The 15639-nt window shown below is 40.3% G+C and overlaps 1 protein-coding gene across 2 annotated transcripts in view; it reads left to right on the forward strand.

Moving 5' to 3' along the window:
* LOC114094772 (CD302 antigen) overlaps positions 1 to 15639 on the forward strand; it is a 144708-nt gene that overhangs the window by 29011 nt on the left and 100058 nt on the right. For both annotated transcript variants that reach the window (XM_027937955.2, XM_027937956.2), the window contains exons 7-11: positions 2136 to 2327; positions 3218 to 3375; positions 4744 to 4854; positions 6008 to 6096; positions 6231 to 6400. In XM_027937955.2, the coding sequence (XP_027793756.2) occupies positions 2136 to 2327; positions 3218 to 3375; positions 4744 to 4854; positions 6008 to 6096; positions 6231 to 6400 (720 nt within the window). The remainder of the gene's footprint in view (positions 1 to 2135; positions 2328 to 3217; positions 3376 to 4743; positions 4855 to 6007; positions 6097 to 6230; positions 6401 to 15639) is intronic.

Raw genomic sequence — 15639 nt, forward strand, 5'->3', positions numbered from 1 at the left:
CCCCTAGGAATCTGTGTTTTAAGAAGCCCTCCAGGTGACCCTGCATGCTCAAGTCTGAGAGCCACTGCTATGAGGACAGGCCTTATATATTGCATGCCTTTGTGAAAAATCAAGACCAGTGGACACAGGATACCCCCAGGCTCTCCCAGCCCCTGCCCCACATCACCCAGACCTCCTCTATCCTTTTATGCCAGGCTGGTTCTTTAGGTCTTTGAATTGAAAGAACCCAGTAAAATGAGAAGTGCAGGACAAAGTATTTACAATGAGGGGATTGTTCAGGGAAGTGTGAGGAAAGAGACAGGAGACCAGCTGAAGTTTTTGAGGAACGGAGGTTTGAGGAGTATTTACAAGAATAAAGAAGAGTACCTTGGATTGTTGAGCACCAGGCCCAGTGTATACCTGAAATTTGATTAATTCTTCACTGAATGAGAAAAACTCAGATTCAAAACTGGGAGGGGGAAAAGGGAATTTTTAAATGTCCTGCTTTAAGGAATTATGTGGGAAGTGAAAAAAATCAATCAAATTTCTTGTCATCCAAAAAGGAGCATTGAGCTATTTTTTTTTTGAGGGAAAAAAAATACACTTCCTATCAAGAATATCCCAGCTGGGTGTGGTGGCAAGCCTACCTGTAGTCCCAGAGGCTCAGGAGACTGAGACAGGAGAATCTTGAGTTTAAAGCCAGACTCAGCAACAGCAAGGTGCTGAGCAACTCAGTGAGACCCTGTTCTCTAAATAAAAGACAAAATAGGGCTGGGAATATGTCTCAGTGGTAGAGTGCCCCTGAGTTCAATCCCTAGTACCAAAAAAGAAATAAAGAATATAGGAAAATGTTTTAAGATAATAAGGGGAATGAATATTTATCTTCCAAGTTAATATAAGCCAAATATAATCCATACAACAAAAAGCATAATAGAGAAGCCAGCACAAATGAAAATAAGCTAGAGCAACTGATGTTAGATTAAGTAAATATCTCAAAGTAGCAATTATTAAGTAAATCATGATGTTTTCACATGATTGAATAATATGCATTTATTATAACTGTGCTAGCAGGAAATAGAAAAAGCAGAACAAAATGATATGCCTACTTATCATTTTAATCTTGTAAAAATATGTATTCATAGAGACAAAGACTAGAATATGAAAATGATTGTTTTAAGTTCAATTATGTGTGATTTTTCCATCTGTTCTTTTATAGTAACTGTAAAACACAGTAGTAATAAATGAACGCTATTCAGAACCTTAAAGTTAATTGAGTTATCTTGTAATTATGAGAGGCTAGTTGAACCTGAATTTTTATCCTTTAGTAAAAAACAAACCTCTTAAGATGCTGTGTTTTCTTGCAGTAAACCTTCCAAGTGGAAGGTGAAGTCTGAGTAACCAGCTACTTTCTAGTTTTGTTAACAAGGATAGAAGTATTTTGTATGGCTTTATACCTGACTCTTTTTCTCCAGAAAGACTAGACCTTTACTTGTGAGTTTTAGCACGGGCAAAACAAAGAATCGCATTCTATAAGGACCATCGGTCTAGCAGAGGGAGGAAAGAAGAGGTCCAGAGATGTCATTTGCTCTTTCCTTCCATTGCTACTGTCTCTTGGGTGTGAAGTGAGCCCATGTCTCATTCTGTTCCTGAAATCTCTGCCTGTCCTTTGGTTAAAAGTGAGCTTTAATGCATATTCCCTTACTAAGCTGGCCATACAAGAAAAGAAGGCTTGAGCTCATGTTAATCTTTACAACAGCAGAGACTGGAAGGGAACCTAACAAATCCCAGAACCAGAAAAAGATTTAAGCAACTGGCTTATCCTACATCTTTCTTCTATCTTTTAGGACTAAGGGCAATATCTCCCTTGATTGTGTCTATACCCTTAAATAATCTATCCCCAGCCACACAGCATATTTCTGTCACATTACAGTCACATCATGTAATGATAATAATGATTCATTATCTGAATCCCTGCAGGAATTCTTATGACACCAGGTATGTATTAGGTACAACATAAATTCATATTACTCAAGGATCTGTCATCACATTGCCCAATTTTCCAGAAGCCTCATGATTCAAAACAGAAAATTTTGTAATGTTGTTGATTCAAAATAGATATAGCTTTCCTGGAATATAAATTGCTGCTTTTCTCCCAGATGTTTGGACATATTCACATACCCGCTGTGAAGAAGGCTGGCTGCCAAATAATGGATTTTGCTATCTGCTGGTAAATGAAACTGGTTCCTGGGATGAGGCACATAAGAAATGCAATGCCTTCAGTAGTGACCTAATCAGCATTCATTCTTTAGCAGATGTGGAGGTGGTTGTCACAAAATTCCATAATAGGGGTAAGGTTTTTTTTTGTTTTTTTTTAATACCCCATTTTAGAGGCTTAAACATTATAAAATATCCCTGCTTTCAGACTCTTGGTGGGAATGAAATCTTACAACGACCCTGTCCACAGGCTTTTCTGTTGGATGGAACTATGTTGTAGTCTGCGCTGTCCAATACACTAGCCACCAGCCAACATGGCTTTTGAGCACTTGAAATGTAGCTAGAGAAACTGAGGAACTGAATTATTCTTTTTATTTAATTTTATTACATTTTGGTTTATATAGTCACATATGCCCTAGTGGCTACTAATTTGGCAGTAAAAGGTTGATTGAATAATCTGTCTCTTCTCATAAGCTAAATTCTATTTCATTTCCTCCAAAAACCTAAGTGATGATTATTTTACTTTTGTAATTTTTTGGAAGCTAATTTTCTGGTAGACACAGCTATAACAGACTGCTATTACCATACCTTCTGCCTAGGATTCTCTAATAATAGTAGCTAGTAGGGCTGAGTTGTAGCTCAGTGGTAGAGCACTTGCCTCACACTGTGAGGTACTGGGTTCAATCCTCAGCAACACATAAAAATAAATAAAAGATATTGTGTTCATCTACCTGCCTCATTGAAATTTTTAAAAAATATCTAATTTTTTAGTTATAGTTGGACACAATATCTTTATTTTATTTACTTATTTTTATGTGGTGCTGAGGATCGAACCCAGGGCACGTACTAGGCGACCGCTCTACCAGTGATCCACAATCCCAGCCCTGCCTCATTGAAATTTTAATAGGCTATTTAACAGTACCATAAAGGCTCTTAAAACTTATATCAGAATATAAAAATCAGTAACAATATACATATTCAAGAATGTAGTCTAGTAAAGCCAAACAAAGCATTTTTTTTTTAGATGCCAAAGAAGAAATATGGACGGGACTTAGGAACATCAATAGACCAACTTTGTTTCAGTGGTCAGATGGTACTGAAGTAACTCTAACATACTGGAATGAGAATGAGCCAAACATACCCTACAATAAGACTCCCAACTGTGTTTCCTGTTTAGGAAAGGTAGGAGACCTCTGTGGTGTCTTTATCGTCTTACTGTTATATGTAATAATAATATTAAGATTCCTTTGATTATGGTATTTATGTTTAAGCTAAGAAAATAAAAGGTGAAAAGTTTATAGACTATCTTTCTTGGTAAATAAAAGCAGTTACTAAATAAGCAGTCAGTCCACTTTCTGACAGTGTCTGTTCTGACTGAAGCAGATCTAGAGACTCTGTGTAACTCAGATTCTGTGCCAGAGTGGCTCTCATAACCTGCTGTCTCCCAGATCAGGGTCTCCATCAGCCTTCTGCCATCAGTGTCATATTTGGCAGGTAGCCACAATTTAACCTGAAAAGCCCCATCTTTTTGTGTTCATATCAAATTTCATATCAATTCTAGTTTGAGGATGACATTAAAAACACTTTTTTAATATTTTAATTTTAAGTAAAAATTCAAAAAAAATTTTTTTAATATATTTTTATTTTAAAAGGACTAAACTCATTCATAAAAACACCTTACTCCTGTGGATTTAATTTATTGAACATACTTTAGCACCTAAAACAGACTGTGACTTCAGAAAGGATATATGTACCTCTGCATTTTTGTTTATATCACTTTCTTGCAGAAAACTGTAATTGATTATGACGTGTCACCCAGCCATCTAGAGAGACTTAAGTGGAAGCAATAAATGCTTTGTTCAGTAGTGTTTTAGTAGTAAAAATATATTTGGAAAGATGTCACATCTGGTATACTCTATTTTAAAGAATATCCAAGATGTCTTTACAAGAGTATCAAAAATGGAAGTGAGGTGGCATTAGCAAAAGTGAACAGAAGGCATACCTAGACAGCATTCTGGTGTTCAAAACCAGTCCTCAGCACAACTCATCTGTTAAAGTCTAACTTCAAGAAAGCAAAGTAACTTGCTCAATTAGGCAAAATTAATTTTAGGTGGCATACTTGAAAGAGACAATGTTGAAGTGTAGACTGAAGTAGACTTGAAAGAAACTTTTGATTCTAGAATTCTTGAAGACTAGCTCTTGGACCACCATCATTATGTATCTGAGGAAACTGAGTCTGGGACTTAGCCGATGTGCCATGCAAATTGAACCTTGCACAGACTTTAGCCATGTCATAGGAAGGAAGAATAGAGTGCTGGAACTGTTTGTGGAGAAGTTCTTCTCACTTTTACTTCTAGGCCAAGTGTCCTTTGGTGGTTTTATTGTTAGGCCTTTAGGAAAATGAAACTCATCCACACTGTGACCAGGAGACAATGCTGAGAGATAAAAGGCTGAGAGCCAAACCTTCTCTCTGTGGACTCAGTTCTAAATGTGTGGCAAATAATTTCTTTCATGAGCAAATATATTTATATCTCTCTTTGATTTTAAAAGCTAGGTTACTGGAAAGTCCAATCATGTGAAGAGAAACTTAAATATATATGTAAGAAAAAAGGACAAAAAATGAATGACTCAAGATCTGATAAGATGTGTCCTCCAGATGAGGTATGTAAAATCCCTTAATTTTGCTTAAGCAGAATTACAACTTCTTGGTTAGAGATGGTAGTTGAGACCTTAACAATTTGGATTTGCAAAATAGAAGAGACAGTAGCTTCTGTTCATTTACATTACAGCAAGCCAGAAGACAGGAGTCATAACATACTGGTGTTCTCACACAATGAAACAAGACATGCTTTTGTGGATTTCTATAAAAATGTGAACAATTAGGGATATAGCTCAGTTGGTAGAGTGCTTGCCTCGCATGCCCAAGGCACTGGGTTCAATCCCCAATGCCACACACACAAAAAAAGTGAATGATTACTATCCTTCATATTAATATCCTGGGCTGGGGCTGAGTGGCAGAGCAGCTGCCTAGCATGTGTGAGGCACTGGGTTCAAGCCTTAGTACCACATAAAAATAAACAAATAAAATAAAGGCATTCTGTCTATCTATAACTACAATTTAAAAAAAAAAAAATACTGATATCCTTACTTCCTCTACTGATATTATTCCTGTTGAAAAATGATTCAACTGCTGGGTGGTTGGCACACACCTCTAATCCTTGGAGGCTGAAGCAGGAAGATCGCGAGTTCAAAGCCAGCCTCAGCAAAAGTGAGGTGATAAGTAACTCAGTGAGACCCTGTCTCTAAATAAAATACAAAGTAAAACTGGGGATGTGGTGCCCTTAAATTCAAAAATAATAATAATCCAACCAACAATTTTTTTTTCTGTTTTGCCCTCTCTCCTATAGAGAGATGGCCTTTATTGGTCAGCTCTAACAAATGAACTGGTCTCCGTCTTTCATTTCTTGTTTACCCATCTCTCGTTCCTTGCTTTCCCTTCAGTAACAGTGTCCACTTTATGCTGAGTATAGCCCTTGCTGTTCTGCCACTGAGACTTATTTTTAAAAATCCAACAATTGTTTTATGGTAGGCCAGGCCCTAGGGGTAAAGAGGATTATGCCACACCTTCTGTTTGGCACAGTCTTACAGAGGTCATTTATGAAGTTGCAAGCCACCCTCATCATGTATGACTTCACTGGCCATGTCCTCAGTTTGCACAACTTGTAAATGTTATCAATGTAGCAGAACTTGATTGTCAGAGGGGGACACCATCAAGTGCAGGAAACAATGTGATGCTATTTCTACTCTGATTTAGGGCTGGAAGAGACATGGAGAAACCTGTTACAAGATTTACAAGGATGAGGTCCCTTTTGGAACAAACTGCAATTTGACCATCACTAACAGGTGTGACCATCAGTAAACCTGTACTAGTAAACTTTTAACTCTGAGTTCTTATACTAAACAATCTGCCTGAGAAAATGGGGCATCTTTAATTCAGTGATTGTGAAACATTTGCCAAAGTGGTTCTTCTTTTATAGATTTGAGCAAGAATACCTAAATGATATGATGAAAAAGTATGACAAGTCTCTCAGAAAATACTTCTGGACTGGCCTGAGAGATGTAGACTCCCGTGGAGAATACAGTTGGGCAACTGCTGGTGGAATAAAGCAAGCTGTGACATTTTCCAACTGGAATTTTCTTGAACCAGGTAAGTGTCTGAGCCTGAAAAGGAGTAGAATTAGTGAGTAGTGAAATAGCATCCCTCCCAAGTGTTCTTCATTTGTGTTTGGAACGTGAGGGGATTGATGATCTCAGAACCGGCGACTATGAAATGATCCAATGAAAGAAGTAAGAAAACTCAGATCTCCAAAACCATCATCTAACAACTCAGAGATAGAACCACCAGTGTGAGGGTTTTGTTTTTGTTTTATCTTTTCTATGTAAGATTCAAACAGAATCTAGAAGCATCATTGTGAAGCACTTCACATTTTCATCTCTTTGCTTAACTTCACTCTCCAAAACTGAATGTTTATTTCTGTTATTCTTAGAGAGTAAGAATAAAGAAGAGACTATTTTGTACATAGTTTTAATTTATTTTTTTAATTCTAATTTGTTGTATATAACAGCAGAACACATAACAATTCATACTACACATATAGATCATAATTTTTCTTATCTCTGGTTGTATACAACGTATATTCAAACCATTCATGTGTTCATACATGTACTTAAGGTAATGATTACCATCACATTCCACCATCTTTTTTACACCCCTTGCCCCCTCCCTTTCCCTCCCTCCCCTTTGCCTTTTCTAGAGTTTGTCTAATCTTCCCATACGTCCCCTCCCAACCCGACTATGAATTAGCCTCCTTATATCAGAGAAAATATTCGGCTTTTGTTTTTTGGGGATTGGTTAACTTCTCTTAGCATTATATTCTCCAACTCCATCCATTTACCTGCAAATGCCATGATTTTATTCTCTTTTATTGCTGAGTAATATTCCATTGTGTATGTATATATGTATGTATGTGTGTGTGTGTGTGTATATATATATATATATATATATATATATATATATATATATCACATTTTTTTCTTATTTTTTAAAAAAATTTTATTTTTTAGTTGTAGTTGGAAAAAAAACCAATATCTTTATTTTATTTATTTTTTTATTTTTTTTTAATTTTAATTTTTTATTGTTGGTTGTTCAAAACATTACAAATTTCTTGACATATCATATTCCACACTTTGATTCAAGTGGGTTATGAACTCCCACCTTCACCCCATACACAGATTGCAGAATCACCTCAGTTACACATCCATTGATTTACATATTGCCATACTAGTGTCTGTTGTGCTCCGCTGCCTTTCCCATCCTCCACCCTCCACCCTCCCCACCTCTCCCCTCCCCTCCCCTCCCCTCCTCTCTCTCTACTCCCTCCACTGTATAACCCTGAGAGTCTCCTTCCATTTCCATGCAATTTCCCTTCTCTCTCCCTTTCCCTCCCACCTCTCAGCCCTGTTAAATGTTAATCTTCTTCTCCTGCTCTTCGTCCCTACTCTGATCTTAGTTACTCTCCTTATATCAAAGAAGACATTTGGCATTTGTTTTTTAGGGATTGGCTAGCTTCACTTAGCATAATCTGCTCTAATGCCATCCATTTCCCTGCAAATTCTATGATTTTGTCATTTTTTAATGCAGAGTAACACTCCATTGTGTATAAATGCCACATTTTTCTTATCCATTCGTCTATTGAAGGGCATCTAGGTTGGTTCCACAGTCTTGCTATTGTGAATTGTGCTGCTATGAACATCGATGTAGCAGTGTCCCTGTAGCATGCTCTTTTTAGGTCTTTAGGGAATAGACCGAGAAGGTGAATAGCTGGGTCAAATGGTGGCTCCATTCCCAGCTTTCCAAGAAATCTCCATACTGCTTTCCAAATTGGCTGCACCAATCTGCAGTCCCACCAGCAATGTACAAGTGTACCCTTTTCCCCACATCCTCGCCAGCACTTGTTGTTTGATTTCATAATGGCTGCCAATCTTACTGAAGTGAGATGGTATCTTAGGGTGGTTTTGATTTGCATTTCTCTGACTACTAGGGATGGTGAGCATTTTTTCATGTACTTGTTAATTGATTGTATGTCCTCCTCTGAGAAGTGTCTGTTCAGGTCCTTGGCCCATTTGTTGATTGGGTTGTTTGTTCTCTTATTGTCTAATTTTTTGAGTTCTTTGTATACTCTGGATATTAGGGCTCTATCTGAAGTGTGAGGAGTAAAGATTTGTTCCCAGGGTATAGGCTCCCTATTTACCTCTCTTATTGTTTCTTTTGCTGAGAAAAAACTTTTTAGTTTGAGTAAGTCCCATTTGTTGATTCTAGTTATTAACTTTTGTGCTATGGGTGTCCTATTGAGGAATTTGGAGCCCGACCCCACCGAATGTAGATCATAGCCAACTTTTTCTTCTATCAGACGGCGTGTCTCTGATTTGATATCAAGCTCCTTGATCCATTTTGAATTCACTTTGGTGCATGGAGAGAGAAAGGGATTCAGTTTCATTTTGTTGCATATGGATTTCCAGTTTTCCCAGCACCATTTGTTGAAGATGCTATCCTTCCTCCATTGCATGCTTTTAGCCCCTTTATCAAATATAAGATAGTTGTAGTTTTGTGGATTGGTTTCTGTGTCCTCTATTCTGTACCATTGGTCCACCCGCCTGTTTTGGTACCAGTACCATGCTGTTTTTGTTACTATTGCTCTGTAGTATAGTTTGAAGTCTGGTATCGCTATACCGCCTGATTCACACTTCCTGCTTAGCATTGTTTTTGCTATTCTGGGTCTTTTATTTTTCCATATGAATTTCATGATTGCTTTCTCTATTTCTACAAGAAATGCCGTTGGGATTTTGATTGGCATTGCATTAAACCTATAGAGAACTTTTGGTAATATCGCCATTTTGATGATGTTAGTTCTGCCTATCCATGAACAGGGTATATTTTTCCATCTTCTAAGATCTTCTTCTATTTCTCTCTTTAGGGTTCTGTAGTTTTCATTGTATAAGTCTTTCACCTCTTTTGTTAGGTTGATTCCCAAGTATTTTATTTTTTTTGAGGATATTGTGAATGGATTGGTTGTCCTCATTTCCATTTCAGAGGATTTGTCGCTGATATACAGAAATGCCTTTGATTTATGAGTGTTGATTTTATATCCTGCCACTTTGCTGAATTCATTTATTAGCTCTAATAGTTTCTTTGTAGAGCCTTTTGGGTCTGCTAGGTATAGAATCATATCATCTGCAAATAGTGATAATTTAAGTTCTTCTTTTCCTATTTTTATGCCTTTAATTTCTTTCGTCTGTCTAATTGCTCTGGCCAGTGTTTCGAGAACTATGTTGAACAGAAGTGGAGAGAGAGGGCATCCCTGTCTTGTTCCAGATTTTAGAGGGAATGCCTTCAGTTTTTCTCCATTCAGAATGATGCTAGCCTGAGGCTTAGCATTGATTGCTTTTACAATATTGAGGTATGTTCCTGTTATCCCTAGTTTTTCTAGAGTTTTGAACATAAAGGGATGCTGTACTTTGTCGAATGCTTTTTCCGCATCTATCGAGATGATCATATGGTTCTTATTTTTAAGTCTATTGATGTGGTGAATAACATTTATTGATTTCCGTATATTGAACCAGCCTTGCATCCCAGGGATGAATCCTACTTGATCATGGTGCACAATTTTTTTGATATGTTTTTGTATCCGATTCGCCAGAATTTTATTGAGGATTTTTGCATCTAGGTTCATTAGAGATATTGGTCTGTAGTTTTCTTTCTTTGAAGTGTCTTTGTCTGGTTTAGGTATCAGGGTGATGTTGGACTCATAGAATGAATTTGGAAGTTCTCCCTCTTTTTCTATTTCCTGAAGTAGCTTGAAAAGTATTGGTATTAGTTCTTCTTTAAAGGTTTTGTAAAATTCTGCTGTATACCCATCCGGTCCTGGGCTTTTCTTAGTTGGTAGTCTTTTGATGGTTTCTTCTATTTCCTCAATTGATATTGGTCTGTTTAGGTTGTCTATATCCTCCTGACTCAATCTGGGCAGATCATATGACTTAAGAAATTTATCGATGCCTTCACTATCTTCTAATTTATTGGAGTATAAGGATTCAAAATAGTTTTTGATTATCTTCTGTATTTCGGAAGTGTCTGTTGTGATATTGCCTTTTTCATCCCGTATGTTAGTAATTTGAGTTCTCTCTCTTCTTCTCTTCGCTAGCATCGCTAAGGGTCTGTCGATTTTGTTTATTTTTTCAAAGAACCAACTTTTAGTTTTGTCAGTTTTTTCAATTGTTTCTTTTGTTTCGATTTCATTAATTTCAGCTCTGATTTTAATTATTTCTTGCCTTCTACTTCCTTTGCTGTTGTTTTGCTCTTCTTTTTCAAGGATTTTGAGATGAAGTATGAGATCATTTATTTGTTGGTTTTTTCTTTTTTTAAGGAATGAACTCCAAGCAATGAATTTTCCTCTTAGGACTGCTTTCAATGTGTCCCATAGATTCCGATATGTTGTGTCTGTGTTTTCATTTATCTCTAAGAATTTTTTAATTTCCTCCTTGATGTATTCTATAACCCATTGATCATTCAGTAACCTATTGTTCATTCTCCAAGTGATGTATGCTTTTTCCTTCCTTCTTTTATCGTTCATTTTCAGTTTCATTCCATTATGATCAGGTAAGATGCATGGTATTATCTCTACTCCTTTATATTGTCTAAGCGTTGCCCTGTGACATAATATATGATCTATTTTTGAGAAGGATCCATGTGCTGCTGAGAAAAAAGTGTAACTGCTTGATGTTGGGTGGTATACTCTATATATGTCAATTAAGTCTAGGTTATTAATTGTGTTATTGAGTTCTATAGTTTCCTTTTTCAACTTTTGTTTGGAAGTTCTGCCCAGTGGCGAGAGAGGTGTGTTGAAGTCTCCCATGATTATGGTATGGTGGTCTATTAGACTCTTGAACTTGAGAAGAGTTTGTTTGACGAACATAGCTGCACCATTGTTTGGGGCATAAATATTTATGATTGTTATGTCTTGTTGGTGTATGGTTCCCTTAAGCAGTATGTAGTGTCCCTCTTTATCCCTTTTGATTAACTTTGGCTTGAAATCTATTTTATTTGATATGAGTATGGACACTCCTGCTTGTTTCCAAAGTCCATATGAGTGATATGATTTTTCCCAACCTTTCACCTTCAGCCTATGTATGTCTTTTCCTATCAAATGTGTCTCCTGTAGGCAGCATATTGTTGGGTCTTGTTTTGTGATCCATTCTACTAGCCTGTGTCTCTTAATTGGTGAGTTTAAGCCATTAACATTTAGGGTTATTATTGAGATATGGGTTGTTCTTCCAGCCATATTTGTTTATTTCTGTTACTAAACATGGTTTGTTTTCCTCTTGGATTATTTTCCCCCCCTTGACTGTCCTACCTCCCACTGTTGGTTTTCATTGTTATTTTCCATTTCCTCTTCCTGTAATGTTTTGCCGAGGATGTTTTGAAGAGATGGTTTTCTAGCTGCAAATTCTTTTAACTTTTGTTTATCGTGGAAGGTTTTAATTTCATCTTCCATCCTGAAGCTTAATTTCGCTGGATACACAATTCTTGGTTGGAACCCATTTTCTTTCAGTGTTTGAAATATGTTATTCCAGGATCTTCTAGCTTTCAGAGTCTGTGTTGAAAGATCAGCTGTTATCCTGATTGGCTTACCCCTAAATGTAATCTGCTTCCTTTCTCTTGTAGCTTTTAAAATTCTCTCCTTATTCTGTATGTTGGGCATCTTCATTATAATGTGTCTAGGTGTGGATCTCTTATGATTTTGCACATTCGGCGTCCTGTAGGCTTCTAGGATTTGGGATTCTGTCTCATTCTTCAAGTCTGGGAAGTTTTCTCGTATTATTTCATTGAATAGACTGCTCATTCCTTTGGTTTGGAGCTCTGTACCTTCCTGTATCCCAATGACTCTTAAGTTTGGTCTCTTAATGTTATCCCATATTTCTTGGATGTCTGCTCATGGTTTCTTAACAGTCTTTCTGAGCTGTCTATGTTCTTTTCCAGTTGAAATACTTTGTCTTCATTGTCTGATGTTCTATCTTCTAAGTGTTCTACTCTGCTGGTAGTATTCTCCATTGAGTTTTTAAGTTGGTTTATTGCTTCCTGCATTTCTAGGATTTCTGTTTGTTTGTTTTTTATAACCTCTATCTCCCTGTATAGTTGATCCTTTGCTTCCTGGATTTGTTTGCGTAATTCATTGTCGAGGTGATCTTTCATTGTCTAATTTTGCTGTCTAATGTCTTCCTTGATACTCCAGATCATCTGAAGCATGTATATCCTGAATTCTTTATCTGACATTCCATCTGCTGCAGCTGTTACCTCTTCTAAAGTTGTGTTGACCTGCATTGCTTGTGGTCCTTTCTTTCCTTGTCTTTTCTTACTGCTTGCGTATCTTTCCTGCAGGCGTGGGCGGGGGCTCTGCTCTCTCCTTATTCCAATTGGGGTGTCGTGGCTACCACGCCGGCAGGTCACTGGGCCTGTTCTGGGCGCTGGCGGCGGCTCTGTTCTGCCCCTACTCCAATTGGGGTGACGAGTGTACCACGCCGGCAGGCCACCAGGCCTGATCCGCCGGTCGGTTGCAGGTTTGCCTACCCTGCAGGCGCGGGCGGCGGCTCTACTCTGCCCCTACTCCAAATGGGGTGACGTGTCTGTCGTACCGGCAGGCCACTGGGCCTGTCCCGCTGGTCGGTCGCAGATCTGCCCACCTTTCGGGCACGGGTGGCGGCTCTGCTCTGCCCCTACTCCAATTGGGGTGTCGTGACTACCCTGCCTGCAGGTCGCTGGGCCTGTTCCTGGCTCGGGCGGCGACTCTGCTCTGCCCCTACTCCAATTAGGGTGGTGTGTGTACCACGCCGGCAGGCTCCTGTCCTGATCCGCCGGTCTGTCGCAGGTCTGCCTACCTTGGAGGCGCGGGCGGCGGATCTGCCCTGCCCCTCCTACCACGCCTGCGGACCCCTGGGCCTGATCTGCAGGTTGGTCACAGGTCTGCTCACCCTGCGGGCCCGTGTGGCGGTTCCGCTCCGCCCCCCACTCCAATTGGGGTCACGTGGCCACCACACTGGCAGGGCCTGATCCGGACGTGGGAGAAGGATCTGCTCTGCCCCTACTCCAGTTGGGGTGACGTGTGTACCACACTGGCAGGCCACTGGGCCTGACCCGCCAGTCTGTCACAGGTCTGTTTACCTTGCAAGCGCGGGCGGCGGCTCTGCCCTGCCCCTCCTACCACGCCCATGTACCACTGGGTCGCGGGTCTGCCCACCTTGCGGGTGCGGGTGGCGGCTCCGCTCCGCCCCCTCTCCAATTGGGGTCACGCGGTCACCACGCTGGCAAGCCGCTGGGCCTGCTCCGGGTGCTGGCGGTGGCCCGGCTCCTCCCCTCTGGCTCGACGACAAATTGAGGAGACTCGGGTGTCTGTGCCTCACCCCCCCTACCAGGAGACCAACTGTTTCTGTCGCCGCTGGTATTGATGAAGTTCTCTCCTCCACCGCTTTCTGATGACATCAGATCTCTGCCATGTTGGTATCCTATGCGAATGGCAGCATTTCGTTCCCCTTGCCGGGCAACCAAAGCAACGGGTGAGTCCTGACCGGCCCTCAGCAGGACCCGGACCGAGAAGCAGTTTCCGTGGGCTCCTAGCCCTGGGCCAGGGCAGTTCCGGGAGCCGGAACTCGGCCGCTCCGTGCTTGGTGTAAGCTCCGATAAAAGTAGGCTCCAAGAAGCAGTCCCCGCGGGCTCAGTTCCGGGAGCCAGAATTCGGCCGCTTAGTGCTTGGTTTATGCTCTGATAGGAGCAGGGTCCAAGAAGCAGCCTCCGCAGGCTCCCCAGCCCTGGGCCAGGGCGGTTCTGGGAGCCGGAACTCAATCACCCCGCGCTCGGTGTTCGCTCCGATAAGATCAGGTTCTAAGAAGCACCCAGGCACTGAACCCTAGCAATCTGTCTGCAAGCCGCAGGCGAACGGCAGCCTGAAATTACCTGTTCTATGGCTGAATGAGCTGCGGTCAGTCGAAAACAGGGATGGTGACGTCAGCTTTCCAACATGGTGGCTGCTGGCCTCCTCTGTGGTCTGACCGGTGTGGAGAACCGAGATGGACCGCTTCCTTCCCCCGTCTCGAACCCAGAATTCAGCCCTGAGTACGGTGCTTGCACAGCTGGCAGAAACTGCAGCGCTGTATCCCTGCGTCGCTATCTCCTCGTTTCCCAGCGCGCGCTGCAGACTCTAGCCGCGGGGTGATTTGCTGAATAAGCAGTGTTACCCTCCGTGCGACAAACCTCTCGCGTTTGAGTCCCCGTAGCCGATCCTCATGCGATGGAAATCCTTCCTCCAGGTTCCGGAGCACCCCACTATTGCTGGAAATTCCTAACAAGATAGCCTTTAGCCGTCCTGACTTGTCATACTCCCACACAGTGAAGCAGCACACGGGGGCAATGCACTCCCCTCGCCGCCATCTTCCCTTTCTCACATTTTTTTTAATCCATTCATCTACCGATGGGCATCTAGGTTGGTTCCACAGTTTAGCTATTGTGAATTGTGCTGCAATAAACACTGACGTAGCTATGTCCCTATAGTATGCTGTTTTTGAGTAGATCGAGGAGTGGGATAGCTGGGTCAAATGGTGGTTCTAAGTTTTTCAAGGAATCTCCATACTGCTTTCCATATTGGCTGCACCATTTTGTAGTCCCATCAGCAATATATGAATGTGCCTTTTTCTCCACATCCTCACCAACACTTATTATTGTTTGTATTCTTAAAAGCTGCCATTCTGACTGGAGTGAAATGAAATCTCAGAGAAGTTTTCATTTGCATTTCTCTAATAGCTAGAGATGTTGAACATTTTTTCATATATTTGTTGATTTATTGTATATCACATTCTGAGAAGTGTCTGTTCAATAACCCACTTATTGATTGGGTTATTTATTTTTTTGGTGTTTAGCTTTTTGAGTTCTTCATATACCCTAGAGATTAGTGCTCTATCTGTGTGCAAGTGGTAAAAATTTGCTCCCAAGATATAGGCTCTCTATTCACCTCACTGATTTTTTTTTTCCTGAGAAGAAGCTTTTTAGTTTGAATCCATCCCATTTATTAATTTTTTATTTTAATTCTTGCACTATAGGAGTCTTATTAAGGAAGTAGGGGCCTAATCTGATATGATGGAGATTGGGGCCTACTTTTTCTTCTGTTAGATGCCAGATCTCTGGTTTAATTCCTAGGTCCTTGATCCACTTTGAGTTGAGTTTTGTACATGGTGAGAGAGAAGGGTTTAATTTCATTTTGTTGCATATATATTTCCAGTTCTCCCAGCACCATTTGTTGAAGAGGCTATCTTTTCTACAATGTATGTTTTTGGCACCTTTGTCTA

This window comes from Marmota flaviventris, chromosome 11, assembly GCF_047511675.1.
Source record: "Marmota flaviventris isolate mMarFla1 chromosome 11, mMarFla1.hap1, whole genome shotgun sequence".
In the NCBI taxonomy this organism is placed as follows: Eukaryota; Metazoa; Chordata; class Mammalia; order Rodentia; family Sciuridae; genus Marmota; species Marmota flaviventris.